Genomic DNA, 27,366 nt, shown 5'->3' with positions numbered 1-27,366 from the left:
AAGGTTTGGTGAAAACCTATTAAAATACATTCATTGAATTAGAATGTTAAAAATAAAACTAAATCACAAATCCTGGTAATAAATATTTCATGATAACTGTTATGTAAGGCTTTGTCAAATTAAGAATAAAAAACCCTCATTACTAGCTACAGAATCTCATATCTACACCACCTTGGCGGTTACACTTCTAACCTCACTCTGCACAAGGAAAGTTGTTACAGTAATGCAACAGGTTCTCATTTGCGTCTCATTCAGATTCAGCCTTCTCATGCTAACAACAGCCTTAAGAAAAAAATTTTAAACTAACCCACTTACCTGTAAGGTAGTCTACAAGAAAAATGTTTGTGATTCAATGGAATCCACTTTCCAGTGCTAATGCTGCAGCTACCACATCTTCCAAAATGAATACAGCCGTATTATCCAGGAAAAGGCTTCTCAATATGCAATGGCAATGTTTGCTTCGATTCTTATTTTAAATGTCCTCAAACCACACTTTTCAATCCATTCTATTCACTGTTACAAAAAATCCTTTAAAAGTTTTCAGCCAAAACCTATATCTCTACATCTTCTCATACCTTTATCTTATGCAAACACTGGCTGCTGAGCTGGTGCCATTGTGAGGTATTCATTCTTTAAGGAAAAAGATCATTTAGGGTTTATGGACTTTTTGGAGACTCAGAGAACTACATGGACTTCACAAACAAATGTAAAATTTTAGAATATCAGGATTTGAACATTCTGGCCATAATATTAACTTTAATCCTTGCACTAGTAAGACACCCATAACATTTGAACGCTAATGATTCCTGTGAGCACCAGTGGCCTAAAGTCAACAGTGGTGATAAAGCCTTAAAGAGATAGAATGCAATTGTTATTCACATTGGAAATTGGCCAGGTACCAAAGCAGCCATCCCTACTCTTGTGAAAAGTGTCACACGATGTTTCACAACAAGAAATGGTCAAGATTTTGATTGTATATGTCATCTGAAAAACAGCATCTTCAGTAGTCTGCTCCCAATCCTGCCTCCATGAACCATGCTGGGCTGCAGGTTCAATTCAGATTCAAAGAAGAGTGCCATCAACCTGAATTACAAACCTACTTCTTTGGTTTTCCAAGAGGCCTCCCATCCAAGAACTGACCAAGTTCAATCTGCTAGTTTACGAGACCTGACAAGCTCACAAGTTGAGATGGCAAAGCTGTTGTCTGTATGTTAAAATTATATTATGACTGACCACGTCTATTGTCAGAAACACCTATTCTTGTGAATCTCCAGAGCAGCAACATAAACGATCTTTTTCCTTAAAGAATGAACACCTCAAAGTGGCACCAGCTCCAGCTCAGCAGTCAGTGTTTGCATAAGATAAAGGTATGAAAAGGTGTAAAGATAACAGGTTTCAGCTGAAATTTTTCAAAGAGCATCAACATCTAAGTTCTAGTTCCAACTAAGATTATATACAATGTGTGATTTTTATTTCCAGCCAGAATAAGAACAGATTTACTCTTGTGATTTTCTTCTATTCTGATTAGTGACATTGAATCTTTGCCCCCCAGAAGGTTGGGAACTGATACATGTTTTCTGTGAAGTAAGGTTTCTTTTAATCCTCAGTCCTTCCTTTATGCTCTTCGCTTAGCACTGTTCTCCACTCCCTTGAGATTTCTATAGAGGAAATGTGGTTTCCTACCCAAGCACTAGCTAGCTCTCCTAACCTCAGTTCTTAGCACTGCATGTTGTCTGGCTGAGTGGTTTCCGACCATCCTTTGACTGAACTTTCAGTCTAAAGATCTATGAGGAAAGGCATCAATCTAAACTTCTAGTCTTCTCTCAGTTATTGTATTATTAATTATTCGTATTACCGTAGCATCTAGATATCCTGAGATCAGGGTCCCATTGTGCTACTTAATGTTTAATACCATCTTCAGAAAGGCATCTGCTGATGTAAGATGTGAAGTCCTGATCCCACTGAGGTCAACAGCAAAACTCCCATAGTACATAACAAATAGAGCAGGTCAGAAATTCTCCAAATACACATTTTTGTCATTAGAAAATGTCTATGCTTTGAAACCAAAACAATCTGTGGGAGAGAGTCGGTTTTGGCAAAACTCACAATTCAAAAACATTTGAAAAAATATTTTCTAAATTGTTGAAGTGCCCTCTTTAGAAAACATCCAAACAAAAAATTCTGGTTTTTCATTTTTAATAATTTTGAGCTTAAAAATGTCCATTTATTTATAATTTTTAAAAAGGTTAAAACAATAAAAGGTTGAAAACTGCAATAAAACATTTTGATTGACCAGATTCACACAGTTTTTTGGATTATCTGTTTGTGAAAATTTTCAACATTTTAACTCTTCCTCCCAATTTGGGACAGAAAAAATGTTCAAAATCTGGAAAATTCTTGTGGTCAGGAAAACCAATCATCTCTAGTAACAGAATCCTCCACACATTATAAAATAAAGGAAAACCAACATGCCAATGAAGGTTACCAAAATCACCTGAAACAAGAAGAGGATTCCAAAATTTACAAATTTAAAGAAATACACAAACTACATCTCACCCACCACTGACATGCAATCCAGTTTGGGGTGGAACCCAGCAGCTATTTTACAGAACCTAGTAACAACACACTACAGTTGAGGCGGGAATTAAAAAAAAAAGACTATCCTGAGTTGAAATTTACATTAAAAAATAGAGACTAGCATTTTCAGGTCAAATGAATCCAGATATAGAACACATCTCTTTGAGTGCGCCCCTCTTCTTGCCCCAAAACACAAACTCAGAGAGCTGCGTAATCAGTGTCCAATTGAATTCCCTTGAATTTTCACCCAATACCAAGAAAACAATGAAAATGGCAACAACAGTCACTATAAAATAACCATCACACATAGTGGCCTTGACTCCTAAGCCTTCTGATTAGATGAGAAAAGCTTCCTGACCATGTAGTGATGGGTCACAGAACTGCAAGTAAATGGTTCAGACTCTTGCAGACCAAATCCTGCCCTTTCCAATTCATTTAAACTTTTGCTCTAAACAAAGCAAAGTAATTTTGTCCTCATTCCTGGCCTTCTCTGGTCATTATTTTGCCTCCATACTCTGACTTCTCCTGAACATACTTTGGAACCCAGTTATTAATTGACCATTAAAGGTTTTTGACACTGCATATTAAGTACCAAAGACTTACCACCCTCTGGATTCCTTTGATGCTTTGTCTCTTCCAATCATCCACATGCTAATGACATTCCACCACTACAACTGTTCTTAAGCCAGCTGCTCATCACTATTTCTGTCTGGAGAGAGTGATGGATGAGTAGTTCTTAAATCCCATGTAGATATGCTTCTCTTCTTGCAAGGTGCACTTTGCTTTTTCTCCTTAGTTGCAAATTTGCTGCTTCTTCCATCCTTTTGGTACCCTCAATCCTACATTCACTATAGATCTGGGAGGACAGATCTGGTACTGAGGGAAACCTCCAGGGGTTCCAGTAGGGCCACTGCATAGGACAGGTGCCCACTGTAGGACCATCGCTGAAGCTTGATGGCACGTAGGCTGGGTACCGATGGTGGGCTTTTGGCGGTACATAAGGTTCCCCTTAAGACTCTGAGGATTCTTCTTCTCTCGGCAACCATGGTGGAGAGGTACCCACGTCTGCTGCCATATGGTGCCAGGGTTCCAGGGACCAGTGGTGTGCTGGAGATCAGGACGCTGGGATCATGTGGTGCTTGGTGGGGGACCTGGTGCTGGGAAAGTGTCTGATGCATCCTGTTCCCTCCTGCTTCTAGACACTGGAGATGGTGGGTGTCCCAATGGAGTTGGGAGCATTGGAAGAGAGAGAAGGTCCCTAGATGGCCTGAAAAGTCTCCAGGGTCGACGGTAATGTCAGTCCCCTGGCAATGCGGTAGCTTCCTCATGTCAGTAGAGGTCCCCACACTGGAATCAATGCCCTTCGCAGAGTTGACAGTGCTGACATGGGTCTGGGGAAAGAAAAGTGTCTCAGCATGGGTGTCACTAAACTGCCTTCTCCCTGCTTGTCTCTCTCTTCTGCACTGGCAAGCACCCTCTCTTGGTGCGCTGCTTCTTGTGCTTCTTCCTTGGCACCAGAGATGAAGAACGGTGCCTGGAAGAGCTCGTGTTGGGGGAGCACTTCACACTGATGCTGAAGTACCTGGTACCAAATCAGAGTGGCTCAGCTCTGAGATAGGTCTGAGGGAGGCTTCCATGAAGATAGCCTTCAGTCTGATGTTTCTGTCCTTTTTAGTGCAGAGTCTGAAGTCCGGACAGATCTGACACTTGTTCTTCACGTGAGTTTCACCCAGGCACTTTAAGCAGCTGGAGTGCAGGTCACTCATGAGCATAGGCATGCCACAGGAGGCACAGGAATTGAAGCCTAGGTACCAGGGCAAAAAAGTCCCTCTACGACAAGAATTAGCTAACTCTATACTTAAAACTACTTGAAACTATGTACACTACTCTATGATAACTATGAATGTAGAAAAAGTCCAAAGACCACTGGGAAGAAGCCTTGCTGAAGCAAGAAGGATCGTTCCAGCAACCATCATGGGCGGTCAGAAAGAACTGAGACAGTGTGTGGCCCATGGGCTCCAGAGGGCACTAGAACCAGCCCAATGGATACAACGAAGGGAGAAATCTGCATGCGGCACGTGCACACACTTCGCATGGAATGGACATGAGCAAGCACTCGAAGAAGAATGAAATATATTATATATCCTCCATCTTACACTGGGGTGGAACTGATTGTGTTCTCCCTAGTTTATTTATGAAAGCCCCATCAGACAAGTTGATTGTCATGACCAGCTCTATTCTATTATCCCTGGCAGGAACAATGCTCCAAGACCTCAGTGAATCATTATGTTCTACCTGATGGATGCTGCAATCTTTCTGGTACCCATTTCCTGAGTTGAACTGGGACCTGAATAAACCCATTCTTTTATTCCCAGCTGGCATCTGACATAAGGATTACTCTGCCTGGTTCATTAATGCAATCATTAATCCAGTAAGACCTGGATTTTTGTTTCTGTGACACCACTTATTTTCCTTTATTGGGGGGGGGGTCCTTCATCTTTATGTTAACATTCTTCTGAGATGGAGAACTTGTAACTGACAACATTCAGCCCCAACCCAGGCCTAAATCTGACTTCCCTGGAACCAATGTCTACACGCATCATGAATCGAAGATACTACAGAAATTGTGCAACTCTGTATGTTTTTTGAAGCTCTCTCTCTGTCCAGACCACTGATCAGAAAAATTGCCTGGCAAGAGATAAAAGTGAATTTCCTTCTTTCATAAAGCCAGTATTAATATTTTGCCATGACCCTGGAGGAGATCCGGGAGGCATTTTCAGATCAAACTGTAATGACTGATATTGGGGTGGGAAGAAGCTTCTATTCATATGCAAAACTTAGATGTCCGTGAGATGGTAAAATGGAAATGTGCAGATAAGCCTCCTTTAGGAACTTATTCAAATGTTTCAGACAGAGCCCTGTTCTGTTTGTTCCTGATACTCTGAAGCTAGAAATGGGATGGGAAACAGGTTGCATTGTTTCATTCTGAAGTAAGTTATGGATGATTTCATTCATACTCTGGCATTTCCATGGGTTGCTTGAAACTGGGAATGAGCCAAAGCTGTTCCTGTGATTCATTCACAGCTACATAGGGTACCCCATCTGGACAATGTCCAGTGACCTCATTTTGACCAAAGTTATAGATAGCCATTTGCTCCCAAATGAAAAGAGCATGGGAGGCCTAACTCCAGAGAAGGCTGGTTGCGAGTTATGCAGATAGCTCTGAGGAAAATAAGGGCAGATGAGACCTCGCCTTACCTACATACCTCACTTCAACACCTTCCACTTGTTCTAGCTACCACTTGCAAAGAGGTGTTTTCTCCTGTTGTACTGCATTAACTGGCCATATCTGATGGAACCATCTGTCATCAAAATCTATGTCACATGACCTATATTCCTTTCTATAGCATCTGGCAGGAGCCAGGATTGTAAATCAACTTTTCCAATGACTCTGAATAGCTTCAACTTTCCACAAAATTTCCCAGGTAGCACTAAGAGAACTCATTTGCTTGAGCATCTGATTTCAAGGCCCAAACCCTCACATATTTGCATGAAACAGATTTGTATCCCACTGTCTTTTTCAGGGAGATGATCTTACATGAGGGGATTTTTAAACAGAGAGGGGCTATACTTGCAATAGTGTCTACCCACATTAGCACTGCTTATGGAAGCATGCAGAAGCACTTTGGCACCTGTTAATTTATTTTTTCTTGTTGGCCTGATGCCACCTGAGAGCTCTGACATCAAAAGGAGGGACTGAGGTGATGCCTGCCTGCTTGTGACAGTCTATGAAGGGCCTGGATAGCAAGGAGGCCATTCTTTGAAGTAAAAGTCTCTCCCAGGTAGTAATGTTGAGTTCTCACCCACAAATAGCTACATTTACCTGTGGCAGTGATACCAGGATGAATTTGGACTGATGCATACTGAGACACCTTCTGGCTTTATAAAACCAAAGCCAGGAGGGATAGAAAGAATAAAATGGTGAGTCACAAGGCCTTTTACTGCCTGTTTGTTCTTCCAAATCTGGGCTGCTGTCCCTTTCATCAGTTCTTGGGAACAGGAGGTGGAGGTGGGGGGGAAAGCATGGCTACCTGTAGCGGAAGCTGGGAACAAGAACCTGGACATCAGGGTACGATGATTTGTCATAGCACCTGGTGGTGATAGCCTCCTGGAGCCAATCTTTACAGTCCTGCCTGGCTTCTTTCCTACCTAGAAGGAAAGGAGGCAACCAGTCCACTCTTGGCTGTGAGGGTGAAGTGCACTCTGCTCATAGAGCTGGCCACGCTCCTCAGTGAGAAGTGTGATGGTGTGTGTGGGGGGTGGGGGGGCAGGGGGAAGAGACTAAAGGCCTCTCCTCTGGCTTCTCTTGGCCTACCTCAGTCCCTGAAGCCTGCAGGGGCATGAACTGCTGCAATGCCTCAGAAGAGAAAGCAGAGTTGAGGGGACAATCTCTCCAAAAGACAAATGCAGCCCTGGGACAGAATATTAATATTGAAAGTTGCTGATTTAGAACCTGATCCTGAAAGGTGCTGGTCAACCTCCCCACTTCATAGGCAGAAGCCTTTAAGGATCACCCTTGTGCAATGCATATTTTTCTCTAGTTTAATTTCTCACAGGAATGCATATCTAAATTCTATGGCTATTCCAAACAATTCCAAAGACAAAACTCAACAAAAGAATTAAAAATACATTCACTACATCTCACACATTAACACACAAAACCTTCTTGACCACCAGAGGGGAAGAGTTTGACTTGTGAACCTGACAACTATTTCTGCCTTTAGGGGCAAAAAAATCCTCACTAGAGATCGAGGAGTTCTGCCTATCCTGTGCCAATAAACCAAGACTTAGGAGTGAAGATCCTATACAGATGCTATCCTTAGCAAAATATAGCTGCTTTTACAGCTCTCAGAAAAGCTCACTTCATCATTCACACACAGCCTACTCCCACCCTGCCTGAAAAGAAACTCCAAGAGGGCAGTCCAGTTTAGTGGACAGTTCACGGAACTGGGAGTCAAGCAATCTACCTCTGTACCTGGTTTGCTGTATGACCCTGGGAAAATCATTTCATCTTTGCTTGCCCTCCACTCTTGTCTGTTTAGACTATAAGCTAGCAAGTGTGCCTAGCAAGTGTGTCCTCTGTTGCAATTTCTAGACTACAATACACTACTACAATACAAATAAAAATAAAGTCATGAACAGATGAGTCTTGCAGAGCGTCAGAAGGGTCATTACATCCAAGCTTTGGCAAACCAAGATGAGAAGGCAAATTCCAGAGCCCAGGACTCCTCAGCCATTTCATGCCTTTCCACCACCAACCTGCCACTTTGGCTAGTAGGCTATTAGCTTGAGTGCCTCAGAAGATCACAACAGCTGCAGTACTGCACAAGGATGTCATTCAATATTATAGCTGCTGACTCATTCATGGTCAGCACAGACATTAACTGTTGCTAATCAATGTATCTATGCCCCCACCTAAAACTGAATGACATTATGGTTTCTTTCAAAAAGGATTAAACAAAGGCTCAGGAACAGAGGCCGTTAAATTGTAAAATAAGAATCAATTAAGTGTGCTATAACAGAGAAACACATATAAGTTACTGGAAGGAAGAACAAACAACTGCAAGAAACTCAGATTTTATAGCAACTTAAAATTATGTGCTGTGATACAGCATGGCCAGAGGGCAGCATGAGAGTGTTAGCAGGGGGCCTTATTCCCTGCCAAGGGAGGAAGGTTTGCTTTAGATTAACTAGAACACCTGTAGCCATTTAGAGCACCTGACTCCAAATTATAGAAGCGCCTGACTTCAGTCATGTGATAAAAACCCTTGCTTCAGTCAGACAGATGTGGGTATTGAAGAGAGAAGTTTGATTGAGCAAGTTGCAGGTTTGCAGAGTTGGAGAACGCAAAGAGTTGATAAGACGAGAATATAGGAAGTTGGAGGAGTGCTGGCGGTGATGTGAAGTCCAGAAGATAAGACCTAGGTAAGGCACCAAGGTTGGAGAAGGGAGGCAAAAGCCCGTCACAAGCTAGAAAGGGTAGAGAGAAGGAGTACCCAGGAAGAACGCGCTAGTTCTAAGTGGTTCACCATCAACCCTTCTGAGGCCTGGCTGGGACCTAGTGAGTATAAAAACGGGGGGGGGTGAGGGCGGGCCCAGGCCCTCCCTCTCACTCACCTTCTCCAAGCACTAGTGGAGTAATTAAGAACCTGTTCGAGGCAACATTAGCGCCCTGACCTACCCTAGAGAAGAGAAAGCGCTTGAGAAGACCGCACAGAACTAGACTCCGGCAATTTGCACAGCTCCCTATTGTTAATTAGAATAAGATTTAAAGATGCGCACACTAGTTCGCTATGACAAGCATCCGTGGATGAGGAGTACGAGCTCTTTTATGCACAGATAGATATTGTGGAGAATAAATATCAAAAAAACACAATATTGCCCACACACATCTTTGAACCTATAATCAAATTATTTGGTTTTTAAAATCCTTTTCAAAAAAACATATTACTGTGGGGATTTTTAATACTGTTCAGGGCCAAATCGGAGTGCAGATATACATGGATGCAGATGTAGATGCAACGTTTTCTTGCAGTAAAACAAAAACTATATGTCAGGTTTAAAAGACTTTCAGGTCCAGATTTTAGAACTTGTAAGACACTTTTCAGTCAAAAAAAACAAAGAGAAAAGCAATCAAGGACGTTAGTCTATGAAGATGACTATTTGCTTTTCAAAAGTTCTGCTTTTCATTTCTATTGTTTAAAAACTTTGAATGGTTAAAAAGTAACGTCCTCTAGAATGAGTATAACACGATGATCCATGTTGTTCTGTTTCTTCAATAGAAAAATTTTACAGCTTGCCTCCTTTAATCCACAACGTTAGGATAACAATCAGAACAAAGGAGGATAATAGGTCAGTTCTTATCAAAAGTGAAATCCCAATTACAGCTTAATTCCCTCCCCTGCCCCCAGGCTTTCTGTTTAGAAATTTGTGCAGTTTACACATCTCAATTTTTAAGAGACATTTTTCTCTTCATCAATGAGTTGTTGTTCTACTGCTCTTGAAACTTGCAAGATGATTCATTAGATTTACATGATTCTAGCTGGGAAGAGGACCGCAGAGCCACGAGTCCAGTTCCTGCCTCATGGCAAGACAACTACTGATCTAGACACATCTAGAGACATTTATCTAACTACGTATCTTAATATCTCACAGAGAGGAGTTCCTAACACTCCCCTATGGCAATTTATTCCATGTTTAACCACCACTGACATTTAGAACTTTTCCTAATGTCCGGTCTAACACGCCCTTGCTGACTTTAAGCATTGCTTCTTTTCTCTCCTTAGAGGCTAATGTGAACAAGTTGTTCTCCGGCCTCCTTATGATACCCTTTAAATACCTGAACTGCATATCATGTCCCCTCGTCAGTCCTTTACGTTTTCTAAACTAAACAAGCCAATATCTATTCAGCCTATCCTTCATAAGTCATTGTTCTTCAAGACCTTAATCATTTCTGTTGGCCTGCTCTTCATCTGGACCGCTCTCCAATTTCTCCACATCTTCTTGAAATGCAGTGCCCAGAACTGGACACCAATTACCCATTGAGGCCCTAACCATGCAGGTAGAGCGGAAAGAATGACTTCGTGTCTGCTCACAACACATCTTGTAATGCTATCCAGATCATGTTTGCTTTTTTTTACAACAGACATCAATACTGTTGACATCATATTTAGCTTGGTGGCCACTAAAACCCCTAAGATCCCTTGCTGCCATACTCCTCCAGACAGTATTCTTCCCTTTTTGTTATGCGTGAAAACTGTTATTCCTTTCTGAAGTGGAGCACTTGCATTTTTCTTTGTTAACTTCATCCCTGTTTACCTCACCATTTCTCATCTAATTTTTTTTTTTTTTTTTTTTGTTTTTTTTTTTTTACAGATACATTTTGATTATGACCTGTCCTCCAAAGCAAGTTAGCATCCTCCCAGTTGTTATATCTGTAAACTAATAGAGTGTCTCTTTCTTATGCCAATATCTAAGTCATTTGTGAAGCACTATGAACAGAGCCTATCCCAAACAACCCCTGCAGAACCCTACACTTGTTCTACATTTCCGTAGTATGGAAACACCATTATAACTTACTCTCTGAGTACGGTTTTCCAGCCATTTATTGCACCGACCGTGTTAGTAGCCCCATCTAAATTGTTTGCCTGTTTATTCGTAAATATGTGACATGTATCAATGCCTTCTAAAGCTAGTTGTATACCACACCACCGCTTCTCCCTTATCCAGCCAAGACTCGGATTCCTAGGTCCAAAGAAAGCTATCAGATTTGTTTGATCATTTGTTTCTTTAAAATTCCTGCCTGCATTCCCCATCACTCATACACCTTCCAAGCGTTTGCAGATGATTTCTTAATTACTTGCTCCATTATCAATCTTGGCCCAGAAGTATAAACTAACTGGTCTTGAGTTTTCCTGGGTTTTTTTCTTTCCCTTTTATAAGCTGCACTTATTTTGCCCTTTTCCCACGTCTTCTGAATCTCTTCCCACCCTATTATTTTCCAAAAGATAATAGCTAAGGCTCAGATACCTCATCTATTAGCTCCTGAGTCATTCTAGGATTGCATTTCATCAAAACCCGAGTGACTTGCCAGGGCATCTAACTTTTTCGATATGATTTTAATTTGTTCTTTTTTTATTTTATCTTCTTAAACACTACCCCTTACCCATTAGCATTCATATTGTTAGGCATATGTTTGTTATAGATCTGTATAGGAATAACAATTTAACACATTTCAGCCTGTCATGCGCCTCTCCCTACCAACAATGAAGCACAGAGCTATTCATTCTGCTTTACTTCACAATGGATGCATGAATTCTCCTCTTAAAATGTTTTTACGCCTATGGACTTAGTGGTGGCTCCCTTAATTCACCAGTTTAAGCGAAAAGACAAATGTAGGCCCAAGTGAGACTTGCCATTGTAGTTAAAGCAAACAAGAATGTTGTTGCTTAGGTCTGAATCATGCAAACTTATCCAGGTGAGTACTTACCTCCCCTGAGCTATTAAATTATCAAGTAATGATGTTTGCACCGGTTGATCTTGTGGAGTGTGGGCAATAGAGAGAGGAATGAAATAATCCAATAATTGATTTAAACCCATGATTTCTTTATATGAACAGGTATACATTAAACATCCCACTGTAAAACCTAGGGAAATATATCCTTACTTATTGCCTTAATCCAGTAAACTACAGCTTGATTAAAAATCAGTTCTAATTCTCAAAACTTTTTATCTCAGTAATATGTATAGTAACATTCCAGCATCCGCTGACATAATCTTTTATCTTTCTCTGCTAGATCTGATGTTAGTGAGATGAGTATTGTAATTGCATTCCATACTGATTTGCACCAATGCATAGCTTGAAGATACCTCCAGTGGAAGCTGAGAATACGTTAGCTGTGGTACTCTGCATTAAACTTATACATTTAAGACCCTATGATCAAATGCCTAGTATGAAGTATCAATAACTGCAGTGGTGTATGGATGGGCTCTAATAACAACCAGGAGACATACAGAAGCCAATTAATATTACTACCTTTCACTTGGTAAACATTTCTCAGCGCATTTGTCTCAATTTCACCTCCAAAAGCTATTTAAGTTTCACTCTGGCAAATTGCTTCCATTAAAGTGACTCATAGCTAGCAAGGTGTCTTTATGTATTTTGATTTACAAGAACACAGCAAAAAGCCCCAAAACGTATAGGAATATGTGTAAAACTAAATTTAAGAAGATGAAAAAGTAAACTTTGGTTAAACAGGCAAGGTATGCCATCATGATCTTAAAATATTAAGTGAATATAAAGGACAAGCTATTCTAGCTATCTTTAATTTATGTGATGAACAGAAACTTTACTCCTTTTAAAGCCCATTGAAATCAAAGTTGGCGTAAGGTAGCGAATCTTGCCTGGTATTCTTTACTGTGAAAGCAAAAAAATAAATGCTTTTAAAGCAACTCATATTTCACTGTTAACCTCGCAGGAATAATGGCTTGTGTATTCAGAACATGAACACATGTTCCCATGATATTTTGTTGATACTAAGCATAAAACCATTTATGGACAGTATGTGATATGAGGTGATGAGATTGATGCTCTTTACTGTAATCCATTGGCAATATCCCCTTATCAATTCCATTTCTTCATAAAAACTAGCTTGAAATACTTCTTAACAGATAGCCTTTGTTAAATTGTTCTGATACACAGGAACAAAGTAATCTTTATTTAGTTTAATTTGTTTTTTTTTTTTTTTTTTTTTTTTATTTGGGGAAAAAATAAAACAGAAAGAATTGTAGACAAGAAATGTTTATGAACAAAAAGAAAATAAATGAAAGACAGAAAATGGTTGGTAAGACAAGCACATTTTAGCTAGGAATTTAATAAACACTTACATTCTGATCTCATGGCAGCACAGTATAGGGACTTAAAGGACGTCTTGCTGCCTGCCGCAACTCATTGGAGCGTATGTTTTGCACGACGTGTCGGCAAGTTTTGTCAAAACGCGTCGTGTGAGGAAGAAAGCTGGCGCTGTTTTTCACCCGAAGACTTTGGTACTACAGTGTTAGACTGGCTACCTTGTTGCCTGGCGCGACATAATAGAGTTCTAATACGGGGATCCTGTAAGAAATCATAAATACACACAATAAAATGCAACAAATAACAACCAAACAGTCTCACAGTCTAACCAATAATCTCATTCCAATGGTGAATATAACAAGAAAGACACTAAGATTTTTTAAGTAAATACAAATTGAAAAAGAATGAAAGAAATTAGCATTTCCTACACAATTGAAGAAGAAACATTATAGGTCATTTCCTTGTATTTACGCATTAGAAAATAACCCACGAATTCACCAGAATTTGGAGAAGCCAGAGGACTAACCATAGGAAATATGTAAGCCATTAAATGATTAGAGTTGTGTTGGCATTTTATTAGATACACATCATTGATTGATAGTGTGACACACTGGTGTCACCCACCATCGGATGCATGAAGGACAATTTTATTATTTAGGATGCCAGTCACAAGAAGTTGAAGGTGAAATTCACCTCTGCAGCAAGGACAGCTCAAGGCCTATGCACCACTTATTAAAGACTTCAAAAATTAGGCTTCAGTAATGCATATATCTTGTTGGTGGATCTCTGCGAGAGTGATCTTTCACTCAGGGTCTCCCGGTAACAGTGAGGACGGTTCTGTAAGGAGTACTTTATACAAAGGAGTAAATGCTTGCTGCCCTGCCTTTTAGACTGTAGAAACATATGCTCCGTAAAACAACTATGTGTTCACTCATGCTTTGTAATGCACTGAGCACATGTCAAATCTGAAATAAATATTATATACTTCAATAACCACAAAAAGTATAAACATGTTCAGTTTTCTCAGCCCCAAAAGGTGGATAGGCTCAAGAAAATTACATACCACAATTTAAATCACAGTTAACTTCTGAGAAAATGTGTCAATTTATATCAGAACTATCTGCCTACACTAACCTACACTCTGTGGTTGACAGGGAGAAGTTCATCTCTTCTGTCTGACGTTGGCTTTCATAGGCACCATATTCTTCCATAAAATCCAGCAAGATGCACAACAATCTACACTTGCATGTTTGGGGACCCCAAATACCACTGATGAGATCTGTTTGTGTGCTATAGGAAGAGAAAAAAATACAGCTGATTGATTATATGTGTGCATTACATTAAATAAATGATAAAAAACACTTATATGCTATTATTACCTCAGAGCATATTATTAAAAGCAGCATCTACAAATTTATCAGAAGTTGAGAAAAACAAAACTTACTTGAGCGTGATTTAGAGGTCTTTTTAAACAATCAAAAAAATATAGAAAAATAATCAATTTCATCCTATCAGTTTTGAACTTGGTGATCCTAACATTAGGATAAAGATAATTTATTTCTATGTTTCAATGAAGTAAAAGAAATCAATGCCATCTGGAACCCAGAAAAAGGTCAAAGGTTTGTTTTTTTTTATGTTATCATATCAAATATCTACTGTTTATGGACTTTGATCCTCAGCCCCCTTAAAGTCTACTTTGGAGATACATTAAAACTGGTCACTATACCATAATGAGCTTTGCACAGAGGATCTCCCATCTGTGATAGAATCAGTTCGACCATGACATTTAATTTTGTTCTGTATGAAATATTGTTAAAAATTGCATTTGGTGTTATAGACAAAAGAGTTAGTGAACAGCTGAGGGCACTTTTTATCATTTAAGCTTTTGGTCACAAACTCTAAAGATATATCTCATGTCTTTTTAAACGTCCTTGACCCTTTATGAGCTGAGATCCACGCATCTGTGCCAAATTTATCATTATTCTTCTCTCATTTGTGTAATCTCGTGGTGAGGTTTGCTATGGTAGAAAATCCCACTAGGGACCTCCTAAACTGCTAAAATGCAATTTGCACTTTGTGGACCAAAGTCAGATTCAATACAGAGCTGCCTAAAGAGTAAACCATCACTTTGTACATACTCAGCATCATTACCTTGATTCAGTCTGCCCTAACCAACAACTAATACAGTTGTATATATAGGTCTAAAGAATATGTGAGTTAATTTATTACCAGTGGTGGGTTTCGTATTTAAGAGTTAATATGCTGACATATTTCTCAATTTCTAACTATCTAATTAAAGAAGATCAACCCGTACACTTGCTTGGAATGTGGTAACAGATTCAACAATACATTTGTTTTATCCACAAGTGTGCAAATAGCACTGGCAAAACTAGCCTGCAAAATGTTCTACAAATGACTTGCACTCTTAAGACTCGTCACAAAAAAAATCTACTTACACATAGCAAACTTTTCACCAAGCCCTGTCCTATTAATGACGTCTTGTTGTTGCTAAGATGTCGTCCCATAGCTCCAATGTCATCTAGCACCTGCGTTCCTTCGTTGTTGCGGATATCGTGATTGGGATTGGTTTGTTGTTTAAATAAAAAAAGAGTAATCTTCTCTATAAATATTTTTATATGCAGCTTAATAACATGAGCCAAGTTTCAATTCGTGTTTCTGGTTTATAAACTGGCCTCTATCTGCTAACAAATTCTGCCGTGAGTAACATAAATTTTTTCTGTGTTTCTCTATAAATCTGTTTAGCTTACAGACAACAAACACGATTATTAAACAGCTTGATGAAGCGTTTGCAGACTACGTTACTAAAATGTAAAAGCTGGAACACAGGGCTATACACTGAGTTTTTATATAGGGACATATCACCTCCTCCCCTATCCACATGTGCTTTGGAATAAAGGCCAGTGCACGAGAAAAACAAAGCATTTTCTTCTTGAAAAACAATATCAAGTTTTCACACATCAAACCAAGGCTGTGTTTGAAAAAATGTGAAATTCACCATCTGGGGACAAATGTGTGAAGGATTTATACCTGTAACAAGCGAATCATTTCACAATGAATGCACTTCTGAATTATCGCTAACGAAAGACTTGGCTTCTATATCTTTGATGATCAACCTGCGCTCCCAATGGCTGTAGTAGCCGAAAGTAAGCAGGCGGTGTAGCGTGATCCTTTCCTTTCTTTCTGAGTTAGAGAAGGTTCTTGCCGAGTAACCTCTGCTCTTTTTTTTACACTTGTGCTGCTTGGGGATTTCCTAATAACTGTTATTACTCCAGGTGCACAGTGAACTCGCTTAAAGCACCAGACATCGCACAACACTTGAACATATGGAGAACTCAAGCTAGTACTGAGTTTCAAATAGTGATTCTATATAGACAGGGTCACAAAAATGTCTTGGTGCCTTGGTGAAATATAAATTTTGATGATATGGATGTGGGTAGGAAGTAAATTGGGCTTGTTTGAGTAAGACTCAATTTACCATCTTAATTTAACTATAATGAGCACATGGGTCGATCTGTATTATTTTTTGATGAAAATGTGTGTATCAAAGAACTATGTCGTATATGCATTATTTTATCTGAACGCAGTCTGGCCCAGCTTCATTTTACATGCAGAAAATTTGCAGTAATGGATTTGAGCCTGGCGAGAACCTACTTACTCAAGAGAATAAATAATATCTCTCTCCAGTATCAACACTATAATTGTAACAAGAAAATGTCACAAATAAATGTTCACACTAGAAAAAATATAATGCACATACCAAATGCTAAACTGCAAAAAAGGAGAATTTACTAAATAAACGGAAAGACTTATTGTTATGTAGGAGTAGCTGTGCAGTTCTCAGAATTGAGAGAGAGAAGATTGGTTTGAGGTAATTAGTTTGTAAAAGAACAAGCTCCGAGCTTCACAGATCTCTTCTTCAGTTCGAAAGATACTCCTAGTGTCACAGCTGACACACTCAGATGGAACAGTAGTACACAATATTATCCATATCTGAACCTCGCAGCCCCATCCTCAAGGAACCCTGTCACAGCATCTTTCAAAGACAACCCTAGGACTTAAATTCATAGCTTTTGTTAAACTCTTAAATCATGGATCAACCAGAGACACTGTTTTATGCTCCCAGAACTACAATCTGTAATCTACATAACCTCCTTTGTCCATGACGTCCAAAGGGGAAGACATGGGTTTTGGCACCAGGGTCAGCGCCCCTTCAGCAGCCAGCCCAGTGGTGGCTAAAGAAGAGCGGGGCCAGAGCCGAAGGGAAGAGGCAGGGCCAAGCAGCTTCCAGTGCCATGCTACCTGGGACGATTGCCGCAGTGCCGCACAGAGAGCTGACTGGGAGAGTGCCTGGCTGGCTAGCTCATCTGGGACAGGAGCCACACTCTGAGGCAGGCTGGTGGAGGGTCAGGAAGACTACTCCGGCTTGCTCTCGGCTGCTGTCCCAGAAGCTGAGCCTGTGTTGCGTATACCAGTGCGCTTTCTCCAGGCAAGCTGACCGGCAGCGTTCGGACGAGGCTCTTCGCGGCCATCATTTGTTCCGAAACGTACTGGGAGAGCAGTCCTCAGCGGTTTTAGAGACAGAGTCCCTCTCCTCTCTCAAGGTAATCGGGATGGTGCGAGCAGAGAGTTGTCGAGGGTTCAGGCTGGGAGTGGAGGGTGGGGAGGTAAGTTGCGCGCACTCCGCTTTAAACTGGTACGCCCTTTGTTGCTGTGCTCGCCTAGTATAATATGATCGCGGTTCCATGCTTGATTTAGTTGGACATTCCTAGATGTATCTTACGCCGGACCTGGAGAAAACTCTGTATAGCTCAAAGCTTGTCTTCTTTCAGACAGAAGTGGTCCAATAAAAAATTAAATTACTTCTCCTACATGTCTTGAAACTTAAAATAAGGATGCTATTCTAACCAGGAAGTTAACATTTTTATGGAGTGAAAGGTGTCCTTACATGAGCAACGCTTTTATTAAGTGTAAGTCAATTTGTTGACACGGGTGAAGATAGCACAAGAAATGTAGGGCCTGGTTCACAATAGTAGTTTAGTTCAAGTCAATATTCCCACTGATTTCAACACGTGCTTTTCCTGAGGTAAAGTGAAGTTTTAGTGTTAGTGTGTTGGATCTCACAGTACCCTCTCAGCACAAACACTCTGAAGATCATGGAAACAGGCTTAGTGTGGTGGGATGCTGGCACAACCTCCATGTGTTCTAGAGGAGCTATTGAGGACAGCATATATCCCATCAAACCAGCTGCAGGAACGTAACTATATGCTATCTCATATTACTCACTTGTTTGGTGTTCCTGCAGCTCCTCTGATGTATTTGCTTTGGCCCACTGTCAGAACAGGATACTGACTTAAACCACCTATGTCTGATTCGCGTAATACAGTTCCCACGTGGGAACCTGCCTACTTTCCCGTTGGTAATACTCACCGCTCAGTTTCAAAAGGGCTCAAGTGGGGTGCGACTCCACTAAATTCCAGGTGCTCGACTACACGTGTCCTGTATTGAATTCAGTAAATCATGCTGCAGAGGATGTTGAATGTTAAGCATTATATCAAGATGTATTAATTATTTTTTATTATTATACCTCCACAACCACCAACATAGGTCAAAATTTAACTGCGCTTGAAATCTTAAGTGCTTGATGATTGTCGCACTCTATGATTTTTCCCAGAAACTACTGCTCTGACTTTAGTCGATGTCACAAATATCCATCATCTAAATTATATACATCATTTTTTAAAAAAAAATATTTATTAGTACTGTTTCGGGTTAAATAACCCTCACTGAGACAGTTGCAAAGGTGGGATTCACTAAAAGCTTAAAAATTCTATTGCAGTCTATCCACTGCCTTCCACTATTAATTGTCTACGAAGAGATTGCATGAAAACACATATACAAGGAGTATGTATGTATGTAGTTTACACAGGATCTACAGAGGTTACACTTTGTTCAATATTCGTATTTCTGCAGTGTGTGCTAGAATTTCCATTTATGTCTAATGGATATCAGAACTATGTGGTGTTAGAGCTAACGTGAGGAATTTTTGGCCCTAATGCTCGTCTAGTGCCTCCATAACCCTGAGGACAATCATTAATGTGAATTACTATGGATTATTGCTCGATATCCCTATAACCATACGTTTTACACAAACAGATCTTTCAGCATTACATTAAATCCAAAAAGCAATAATAACTAAAAACATTATGAGACATTAACAAACATCACAGATATTTGTGTTTAATAGGGCTTAGTTCACAGAGAAGGATTTAGTGTCGTCATAGCCCTGTATCATTTAAGAGTCATAATGTTTTCTGTCTCTATCAACTCTAACTTGCTTAATGATTATACGTGTAAACTTAATTGTAAGATAAAGTAGTGTATTTAACCAAACTAATCTGGGCTTAAGACTTGAAATGTGATTTAATTCACATATATACTGCACTGCCTAGAGATAGTTCTATAAGAAGCTTAATTGGCACATAATCTTGCTTATAAAGGGTAACAAGGGCACATTATGTTACATACAATCCACAGCTTTTTAACCAGTATCTATTTCTTTTGGTTTTACTTCTATCTTATCTTATTCAATGGAAAATGTGTGGACAAGAACAATAGGATGAATTTATTAAACAAGGGCTCACAAAGAGAGTACAGGTTATATCAGTCCTTGCCTTAATCATGCTGAGTGTGTGACCAGATCACTCACAAAATCTTCTGTTATCATAAGAAGCCCTACAGGCGGATTCAATATCTTTAGTATCATCGATTTCTGATATATATTGGTTTTAATCTAGCTACTTCACATTATATCCAGAGCTATTATCAAGTAGGTCTATTTTCTTTCAGTTTTAACTATGTGTTCTTGACCAATAGGGATTGCATTTTTTATCTAATACGTTACTGTCTCATCAAATCAAAGTCACAAGCATAAATCTTGCCTATACTTCTACGGTGCGGCCTGTACAATGTCCACTGTTCTCAATTTTACTCCTTGCTATTCAGCTGCCTTCAGAACGTTTCTATTCGAAAAAAACAGAATATTTTTATACACTATTAATTTTTGATCACTGCAAACAAATAATCTCTAATAGACAAACTTCCACTTAGCTTTTGATGAGATCACAAGGCCCTGTGAAATAATTGATACCCTAATAACTCAAAACAAACCATCACTGCATTCTTTTGCTATTTTTAATAGCATAGCCTACTATTCCACCTCAATATAAAAAATTCACAACAACCAACAAAAAATATTACAGCACAGTTCAATTTTATAATATACTGAAAGAAAAAAAGAGAGAGCGCATGCACACTGCAACGCAGGGAGTCAAACATTTCATTTACTATAAATTCATCATTTCTCGGTATCTTAGTAGCAGATTATTGGGAATGACTCACTACAAGCCAAAAATCAGCACAGCGTACATCGCAGCATGCTCTATGCCGTGCATAACCGTTTTATAGATACGATGCAGTCTCACCTGACCGGAAGGGGCCTTTTACATTGTGCAGGATAGACACATCCCACAACAATTGGTACCTACGCTCAACGCGAATTTTATCTGTCGACAAGTGTGTTACGGCTCCTGGGTTAGGTCAAGTCATGATATGTTGGTCTAGGTGTGATCGTTTTTTTCTATGCCCTTGAGCTAGTAGTAATTTCAATCTAACTTTTAAGTGCAGACAAGCCTAGTAGAAGTACAGAGAGTATCAGGTGTAACGGACAATAATGATGAGTGCATGCATGACACTACAAATCTGTACAAGATATTTTATTAAGCCATGTGTTTGTCAATTAGACAAGGTCTTACGATTTTAATCAAGCCTGTGGCGAGTTTCACCACAACCCTCAGGGCCCCTGGGTTGGGACCTGGAGTAGAGGGCGGGCCCAGGTCCCTCCCTCTCCACTCCCCTCCTCCAAGGACACTAGTGGAGTAATTAAGAACCGGTTCAGAGGCAAACAATAGCGCCCTGAACCTACCCTAGAGAAGAGAAAGCGCGAGACCCAGCAGAACAGTACCGGCAATTTGCCACAGTCCCTATTTGTTATTAGATAAGATTTAATGATGCGCAACACAGTTCCATGGACAAGCAATCCGTGGATGAGGAGTACGATGCTCTTTTATGCACAGAAGATATTGTTGGAGAAATACAATATAAAAAACAATATTGCCCACACAATCTTTGAGTCCCACTATATCAAATTATTTGGTTTTTTTAAAATCCTTTTTCAAAAACAATCAGTTACTGTGGGGATTTTTAATCTGTTTCAGGGCCAATCGGGGTGGCAGAATACAATGGACAGAATGTAGATGCAACTTTTCCTTCAGGTAAAAACAAAAACTAATGTCAGTGTTTATAAAAAAGATCTTTCAGGTCACGATTTTAACTTGTAAAGACACTTTTTCAGTCAAAAGAACAAAGAGAAAGCACTCAAGGCACAGTTAGTCTGATGGAAGAATGACTATTTGCTTTTCAAAAGTTCTGCTTTTCATTTCCATTGTTTTAAAAATTTGAATGGTGTAAAAAAGTAACGTCCCTTCTAGAAAGATGATTAACAGTCAGATGCACCATTTTGTTTTGTTTCTTCAAATAAGAAGAAATTTTACAGCTCCTCTTTAATCCACAAACTAGGGGATAAAATCAGAACAAGGAGGGATAAAGGTTCAAGGTTCTTTATCAAAAGTGAACCCAATTCTACAGCTAATTCCCCTCCCCTGCCCCCAGGCTTTCTTTAGAAATTGGTGCCAATTTACACCAATTTTAAAGAGACATTTTTTCCTCTCATCAATGAGTTGTTGTTCTACTGCTCTTGAAACTTTCAAGTGATTTCATAGATTCATAGATTCTAGGACTGGAAGGGACCTCGAGAGGCCATCGAGTCCAGTTCCCTGCCTCATGGCAAGACCAAATACTGTCTAGACCATCCCTGAGAGACATTTATCTAACCTACTCTTAAATATCTCCAGAGATGGAGATTCTACAACTCCCCTAGGCAATTTATTCCAGTGTTTAACCACCCTGACAGTTAGGAACTTTTTCCTAATGTCCGGTCTGAACACTGCCCTTGCTGACTTTAAGCATTGCTTCTTGTTCTATCCTTAGAGGCTAAGTGAACAAGTTTTCTCGCCTCCTTATGATACCCTTTTAAATCCTGAACTGTTATCATGTCCCCTCTCAGTCTTCTCTTTTCTAAACTAAACAAATCCAATTCTTTCAGCCTTCCTTCATAGTCATGTTCTCAAGACCTTTAATCTTTCTTCTGCTGCTCTCTCTGGACCCTCTCCAATTTCTCCACATCTTTCTTGAAATGCAGTGCCCAGAACTGGACACAATACCCAGTTGAGGCCTAACCAGTGCAGAGTAGAGCGGAAGAATGACTTCTGTCTGCTCACAACACACCTGGTAATGCATCCAGAATCATGTTTGCTTTTTTTACAACAGCATCACACTGTTGACATCATATTTAGCTGTGGTCCACTAAAACCCCTAGATCCCTTTCTGCCATACTCTCCTAGACAGTATCTTCCCTATTTTGTATGCGTGAAAACTGATTTTCCTTCAAGTGGAGCCACTTTGCATTTTTCTTTGTTAAACTTCATCCCTGTTTACCTCAGCCATTTCTCCAATTTGTCCAGATCATTTTGAATTATGACCTGTCCTCCAAAGCAGTTGCAATTCCCAGTTGTATAATCTGTCAAACTTAATAAGTGTACTTTCTATGCCAATATCTAAGTCATTGATGAAGATATGAACAGAGCCGATCCCCAACAGACCCTGCAGAACCCACTTGTTTACATATTCCGTAGGATGGAAACCATTAATAACTACTCTCTGAGTACGGTATCCGCCAGTTATGCACCGACCCTGTTAGTAGCCCCATCTAAATTGTTTGCCTAGTTTATCGATAAATAATGTGACACTGTATCAAATGCCTTACTAAAGTCTAGTATACCACATCCACGCTTCTCCCTTATCCACAAGACTCGATTCCTATCAAAGAAATATCAGATTGGTTTGACCATTTGTTTCTTACAAATCCATGCGGCTATTCCCCATCACTACAACCTTCCAAGCGTTTGCAGATGATTTCTTAATTACTGTGCTCCATTATCAATCTGGCACAGAAGTTAAACTAACTGGTCTGTAGTTTCCTGGGTTGTTTTTATTTCCCTTTTTATAGATGGGCACTATATTTGCCCTTTTCCAGTCTTCTGGAATCTCTCCCATCTCCTATTATTTTCCAAAGATAATAGCTAGAGGCTCAGATACCTCCTCTATTAACTCCTTGAGTATTCTAGGATGCATTTCATCAAACCCTGGTGACTTGCAGGCATCTAACTTTTCGAAGTGATTTTAACTTGTTCTTTTTTTATTTTATCTTCTAAACCTACCCCCTTCCCATTAGCATTCACTATGTTAGGCATATGTTTGCTATAATCTGTATTAAGGATAACAAATTTAAACACATTTCAGCCTTCATCTGCCTCTCCTACCACAATTGAAGCACAGAGCTAAATCATTCTTGCTTTACTTCTACAATGGATGCATGATTCTCCTCTTAAAATGTTTTTAACGCCATTGACTTTAGTGGAGTGGCTCCTTATTTACACCAGTTTAAGGAAAAGAAGAATTAGGCCCAATGAGACTTGCATGAGTAAAGCAAACAGAATTTGTTGCTTAGGCTGAATCATGCAAACACTTATCCAGGTGAGTAACTTTACTCCCATGAGCATTATTATCAAGTTATGGATGTTTGCACGGTTGGATCCTGTTGGAGTGTGGGCAATGAAGAGGAAGTGAAAATAATCCAAGAATTGATTTAAACCCATGATTTCTTTATCATGAAGAGTAATACATTAACATCCCAATGTAAAACCCTAGTGGAAAATTATTCCTTACTTTTGCCTTAATCCAGTAACTACACTTATAAAATCAGTTCTAATTCTCAAAACTTTTATCTTCATTAATAATGTAAGTAACAATGTCCCAGCATTGCTGACTAATCTTGTTAACTCTTTCTCTGCTAGATCTGATGTTATGTGAGATGATGTGGTAATGCATTCCATACTGATGCACCAAATGCAAGCTTTGAAGATACCGTCCCATGGAAGCTGAGAAAGTTAGTCATGTGGTATCTGCATTAAATTATACATTTAAGACATGATCAAAAGCCTAGTGAAGTATCCAATAACTGCAGTGGATGTTGGATTGGGCTCTAAACACACAGGAGCATACAGAAGCCATTAATTTACTACCTTTTCACTTGTAACATTTCTCAGCCATTTCTCATATTTTCACCTCCAAAAAGCTATTTAAGTTCACTCTGGCTAAATATGCTTTCATTAAGTTACTAATGCAGCAAGGTTCTTTATGTTTTTTGTTTTACAAGAACACAGCAAAAGCCCCAAAACAGTATGGAAATATGTGTAAAACTAAAATTTAAGAATGGATGAAAAAAGTAAAACTTTGGTTAAACAGCAAGTTTGGCCATCATGATCTTAAAAATATTAAGTGAACATAAAAGGCACAGATTCTGCTATCCTTATTTATGTGATGAACAGAATTTTACTCCTTTAAAAGTCCCATTGAAATCAAATTGCGTAAGGGTAGCAGAATCTAGCCCTGTATCTTTAGCTGTGAAAAGCAAAAAATAAATGCTTTAAAAGCAAACTCATATTTCACTGTACCTCGTAGGAAATATGGCTTGTGTGTTACAGAACATGAACACCAGGTTCCCATGATATTTGTTGATACTAGCAAAAACATTTATGACAGTATGTGATATAGGTGGATGAGATGATGCTCTTTCTTAATCCATTTGCAATATCCCCTTTTCAATTCCCATTTCTTTCATAAAACTAGCTTGAAATCTTTCCTCAACAGATAGCCTTTGTCTAAATTTGTTGGTGATACACAGGACAAATGTAAACTTAGATCTTGGGGGGAAAAAATAAAACAAAAGGAATTGTAGACAAGAAATGTTTATTGAAAAAGAAAATAAAATGAAAGACAGAAAATGGTTGGAAGCACAGCACATTTAGCTAGGAATTTAAAAACATCTTACATTCTGCCCTAATGGCAGCACAGTTAATAGGGACAAAGGGACGTCTTGCTGCCTGCCGCAACCGGAGCGTATTTTTGCAGACCTGTCGGGCAAGTTTTGTCAAACACGTCGTGTGAAGGAAGAAAGCTTGGCGCGTTTTCACCGAAGACTTTGGACTACCAGTGTTACGGACTGGCGTACCCTGTGTAGCCTGGCGCGACATATGAGTTCTAATACGGGGATCCTGTAAAAAATCATAAAATACACACAACTAAAATGCAACAAAAACAACCACAACAGTCTCAAACAGCTACCAAAAATCTCATTACCAATGGTGAAATATAACAAGAGACATCTAAGATTCTTTAGTAAAATGACCAAAATTGAAAAAGAAATGAAGAAATTAGCATTTTCCTACACAATTGAAGAAGAAACATTATAGGTCATTTCCCTTGTATTTACGCATCAGAAATAACCACGCAGAATTCACCAGAAGTTTGGAGAAGTCCAGAGGACTAACCATAGAAATATGTAATGCCATATAAAAAGATTTGAGTTTTGGCATTTTATAGATACCAACATCATTTGATTGATAAGGTGACACTGGTCACCCACCATGGATGCATGAAGGACATTTTTTTATTTAGGATCCCAGTCACAAGGAAAGTTGAAGGGTGAAATTCACCTCTGCAGAAAGACAGCTCAAGGCCTATGCACCACTTATTAAAGACTTCAAAATTAGGCTTCAGTAATGCATAAATCTTGTGGTGGATCTCTGCTGAGATGTGACTTTCACTCAGGGTCCACTGAGTACAGTGGGACGGATTTTGTAAGGGAGTAACTTTATACAAAGGAGTAAATGCTTGCTGCCCTGGTCCTTTAGACTGTAGAACATATGGGCCAGTAAAACACTATGTTTCACTCTATGCTTTGTAAAGCACTGAGCACAGTCAAATCTGAAATAAATATTAATAACTCAATACCACAAAAAGTATAAAATGTTCAGTTTCTCAGCAGAGGCTCAAGAAACATTACATACCACATTTTAAATCACAGTAACTTCTGAGAAATGTGTCACATTTATATCAGAAACATCTGCCTACATAATCCTACCTCTGTGGTTTGACAGGGAGATAGTTTCTCTTCTTCTGTCTGAGTTGGCATTTTCAGGCCACCATATTTCTTCCAATAAATCCAGCAAGATGCACACAATCTACACTGCATGTTTGGGGGACCCCAAGAATACCACTGATGAGACTGTGTGGCTAAGGAAGAGAAAAAAATACAGCTGAATTGATATATGTTGCATTACATATAATAAATTCAAAAACACTATATGCTATTACTATTCCTCAAGAGCATTATTAAAAGCAGCACTACAAATTTATCAGAGTGAAAAACAGAACTTACTTGAGGGTGATTTAGAGGTCTTTTAAACAATTAAAAAAATATAGAAAAATAAATCAATTTCCCTATCAGTTTTGAACTTGGGATCCCTAAACATTAGGAAAAGACTAATTTATTTCCTATGTTTTCAATGAAGTAAAAGAAAACAATGCCACTGAACCCAGAAAAGGTCAAAAGTTTTGTTTTTTTTATGTATCATACAAAACTACTGTTTATGGACCTGATCCCAGCCCCCCTTAAGTCTACTTTTGAGTACACCTAAAACTGGCCTAACCAAAGAGCTTTGCACAGAGGAATCTCCCAACTGGAAGACAGTCGACCATACATTTAATTTTGCTTTCTGTATGAAATATTGTTAAAATTGCATTTGGTGTTCATGACAAAGAGGTGAACAGCGAGGGCACTTTTTACATAAGCTTGGTCACAACTCTAAAGATATATCTCATGTCTTTTTAAGTCCTTGACCTCTTTTGAGCTGAGACCACCATCTGTGCCAAATTTTATCATATTCTCTCTCATTTGTGCCAAGTCCTGTGGTGAGGTTTGCTATGTAGAAAAGTCCACTAGGGACCTTCCTAAACTCACAAAATGCATTTGCACTTGTGACCAAAGTCAGGATTTCAATACAGAGCTCCAAAGATAAAACATCACTGTACCAACTCCAGCACATTACCTTGATTCCAGCTCCCTAACCACACAACTATTACAGTTTTTAAATAGGTCTAAAATATTGAAGTTAATTTATTACAGTGGTGTGGTTCTGATTTAAGAGTTAAATATGCAGCATTTCTCAATTCTAACTATCAAAAAGAAATCAACCTACACTTTGCTTGGAATGTGGTAACAGATTCAACAAATACATTTGTTTTATCAAAGAGTGCAAATTAGCACTGGCAAAAACTGC

General features: G+C 39.2%; 1 protein-coding gene across 1 annotated transcript in view; it reads right to left on the bottom strand.

Annotated features, from left to right (window-relative positions):
- Positions 1-27,366, bottom strand: part of MTA3 (metastasis associated 1 family member 3) — a 203,865-nt gene that overhangs the window by 27,442 nt on the left and 149,057 nt on the right. Inside the window, exons 12-13 of the mRNA XM_032774365.1 lie at positions 26,169-26,320; positions 25,077-25,299 (exon numbers count right to left, since the gene is read on the bottom strand). Of these exons, the coding sequence (XP_032630256.1) occupies positions 25,077-25,299; positions 26,169-26,320 (375 nt within the window). The remainder of the gene's footprint in view (positions 1-25,076; positions 25,300-26,168; positions 26,321-27,366) is intronic.

The sequence above is a fragment of the Chelonoidis abingdonii genome, chromosome 3 (assembly GCF_003597395.2).
Source record: "Chelonoidis abingdonii isolate Lonesome George chromosome 3, CheloAbing_2.0, whole genome shotgun sequence".
Taxonomy (NCBI): Eukaryota; Metazoa; Chordata; order Testudines; family Testudinidae; genus Chelonoidis; species Chelonoidis abingdonii.
The sequence above is the reverse complement of the archived record's forward strand: the minus strand, read 5'-3'. Positions and strand labels throughout refer to the sequence as shown.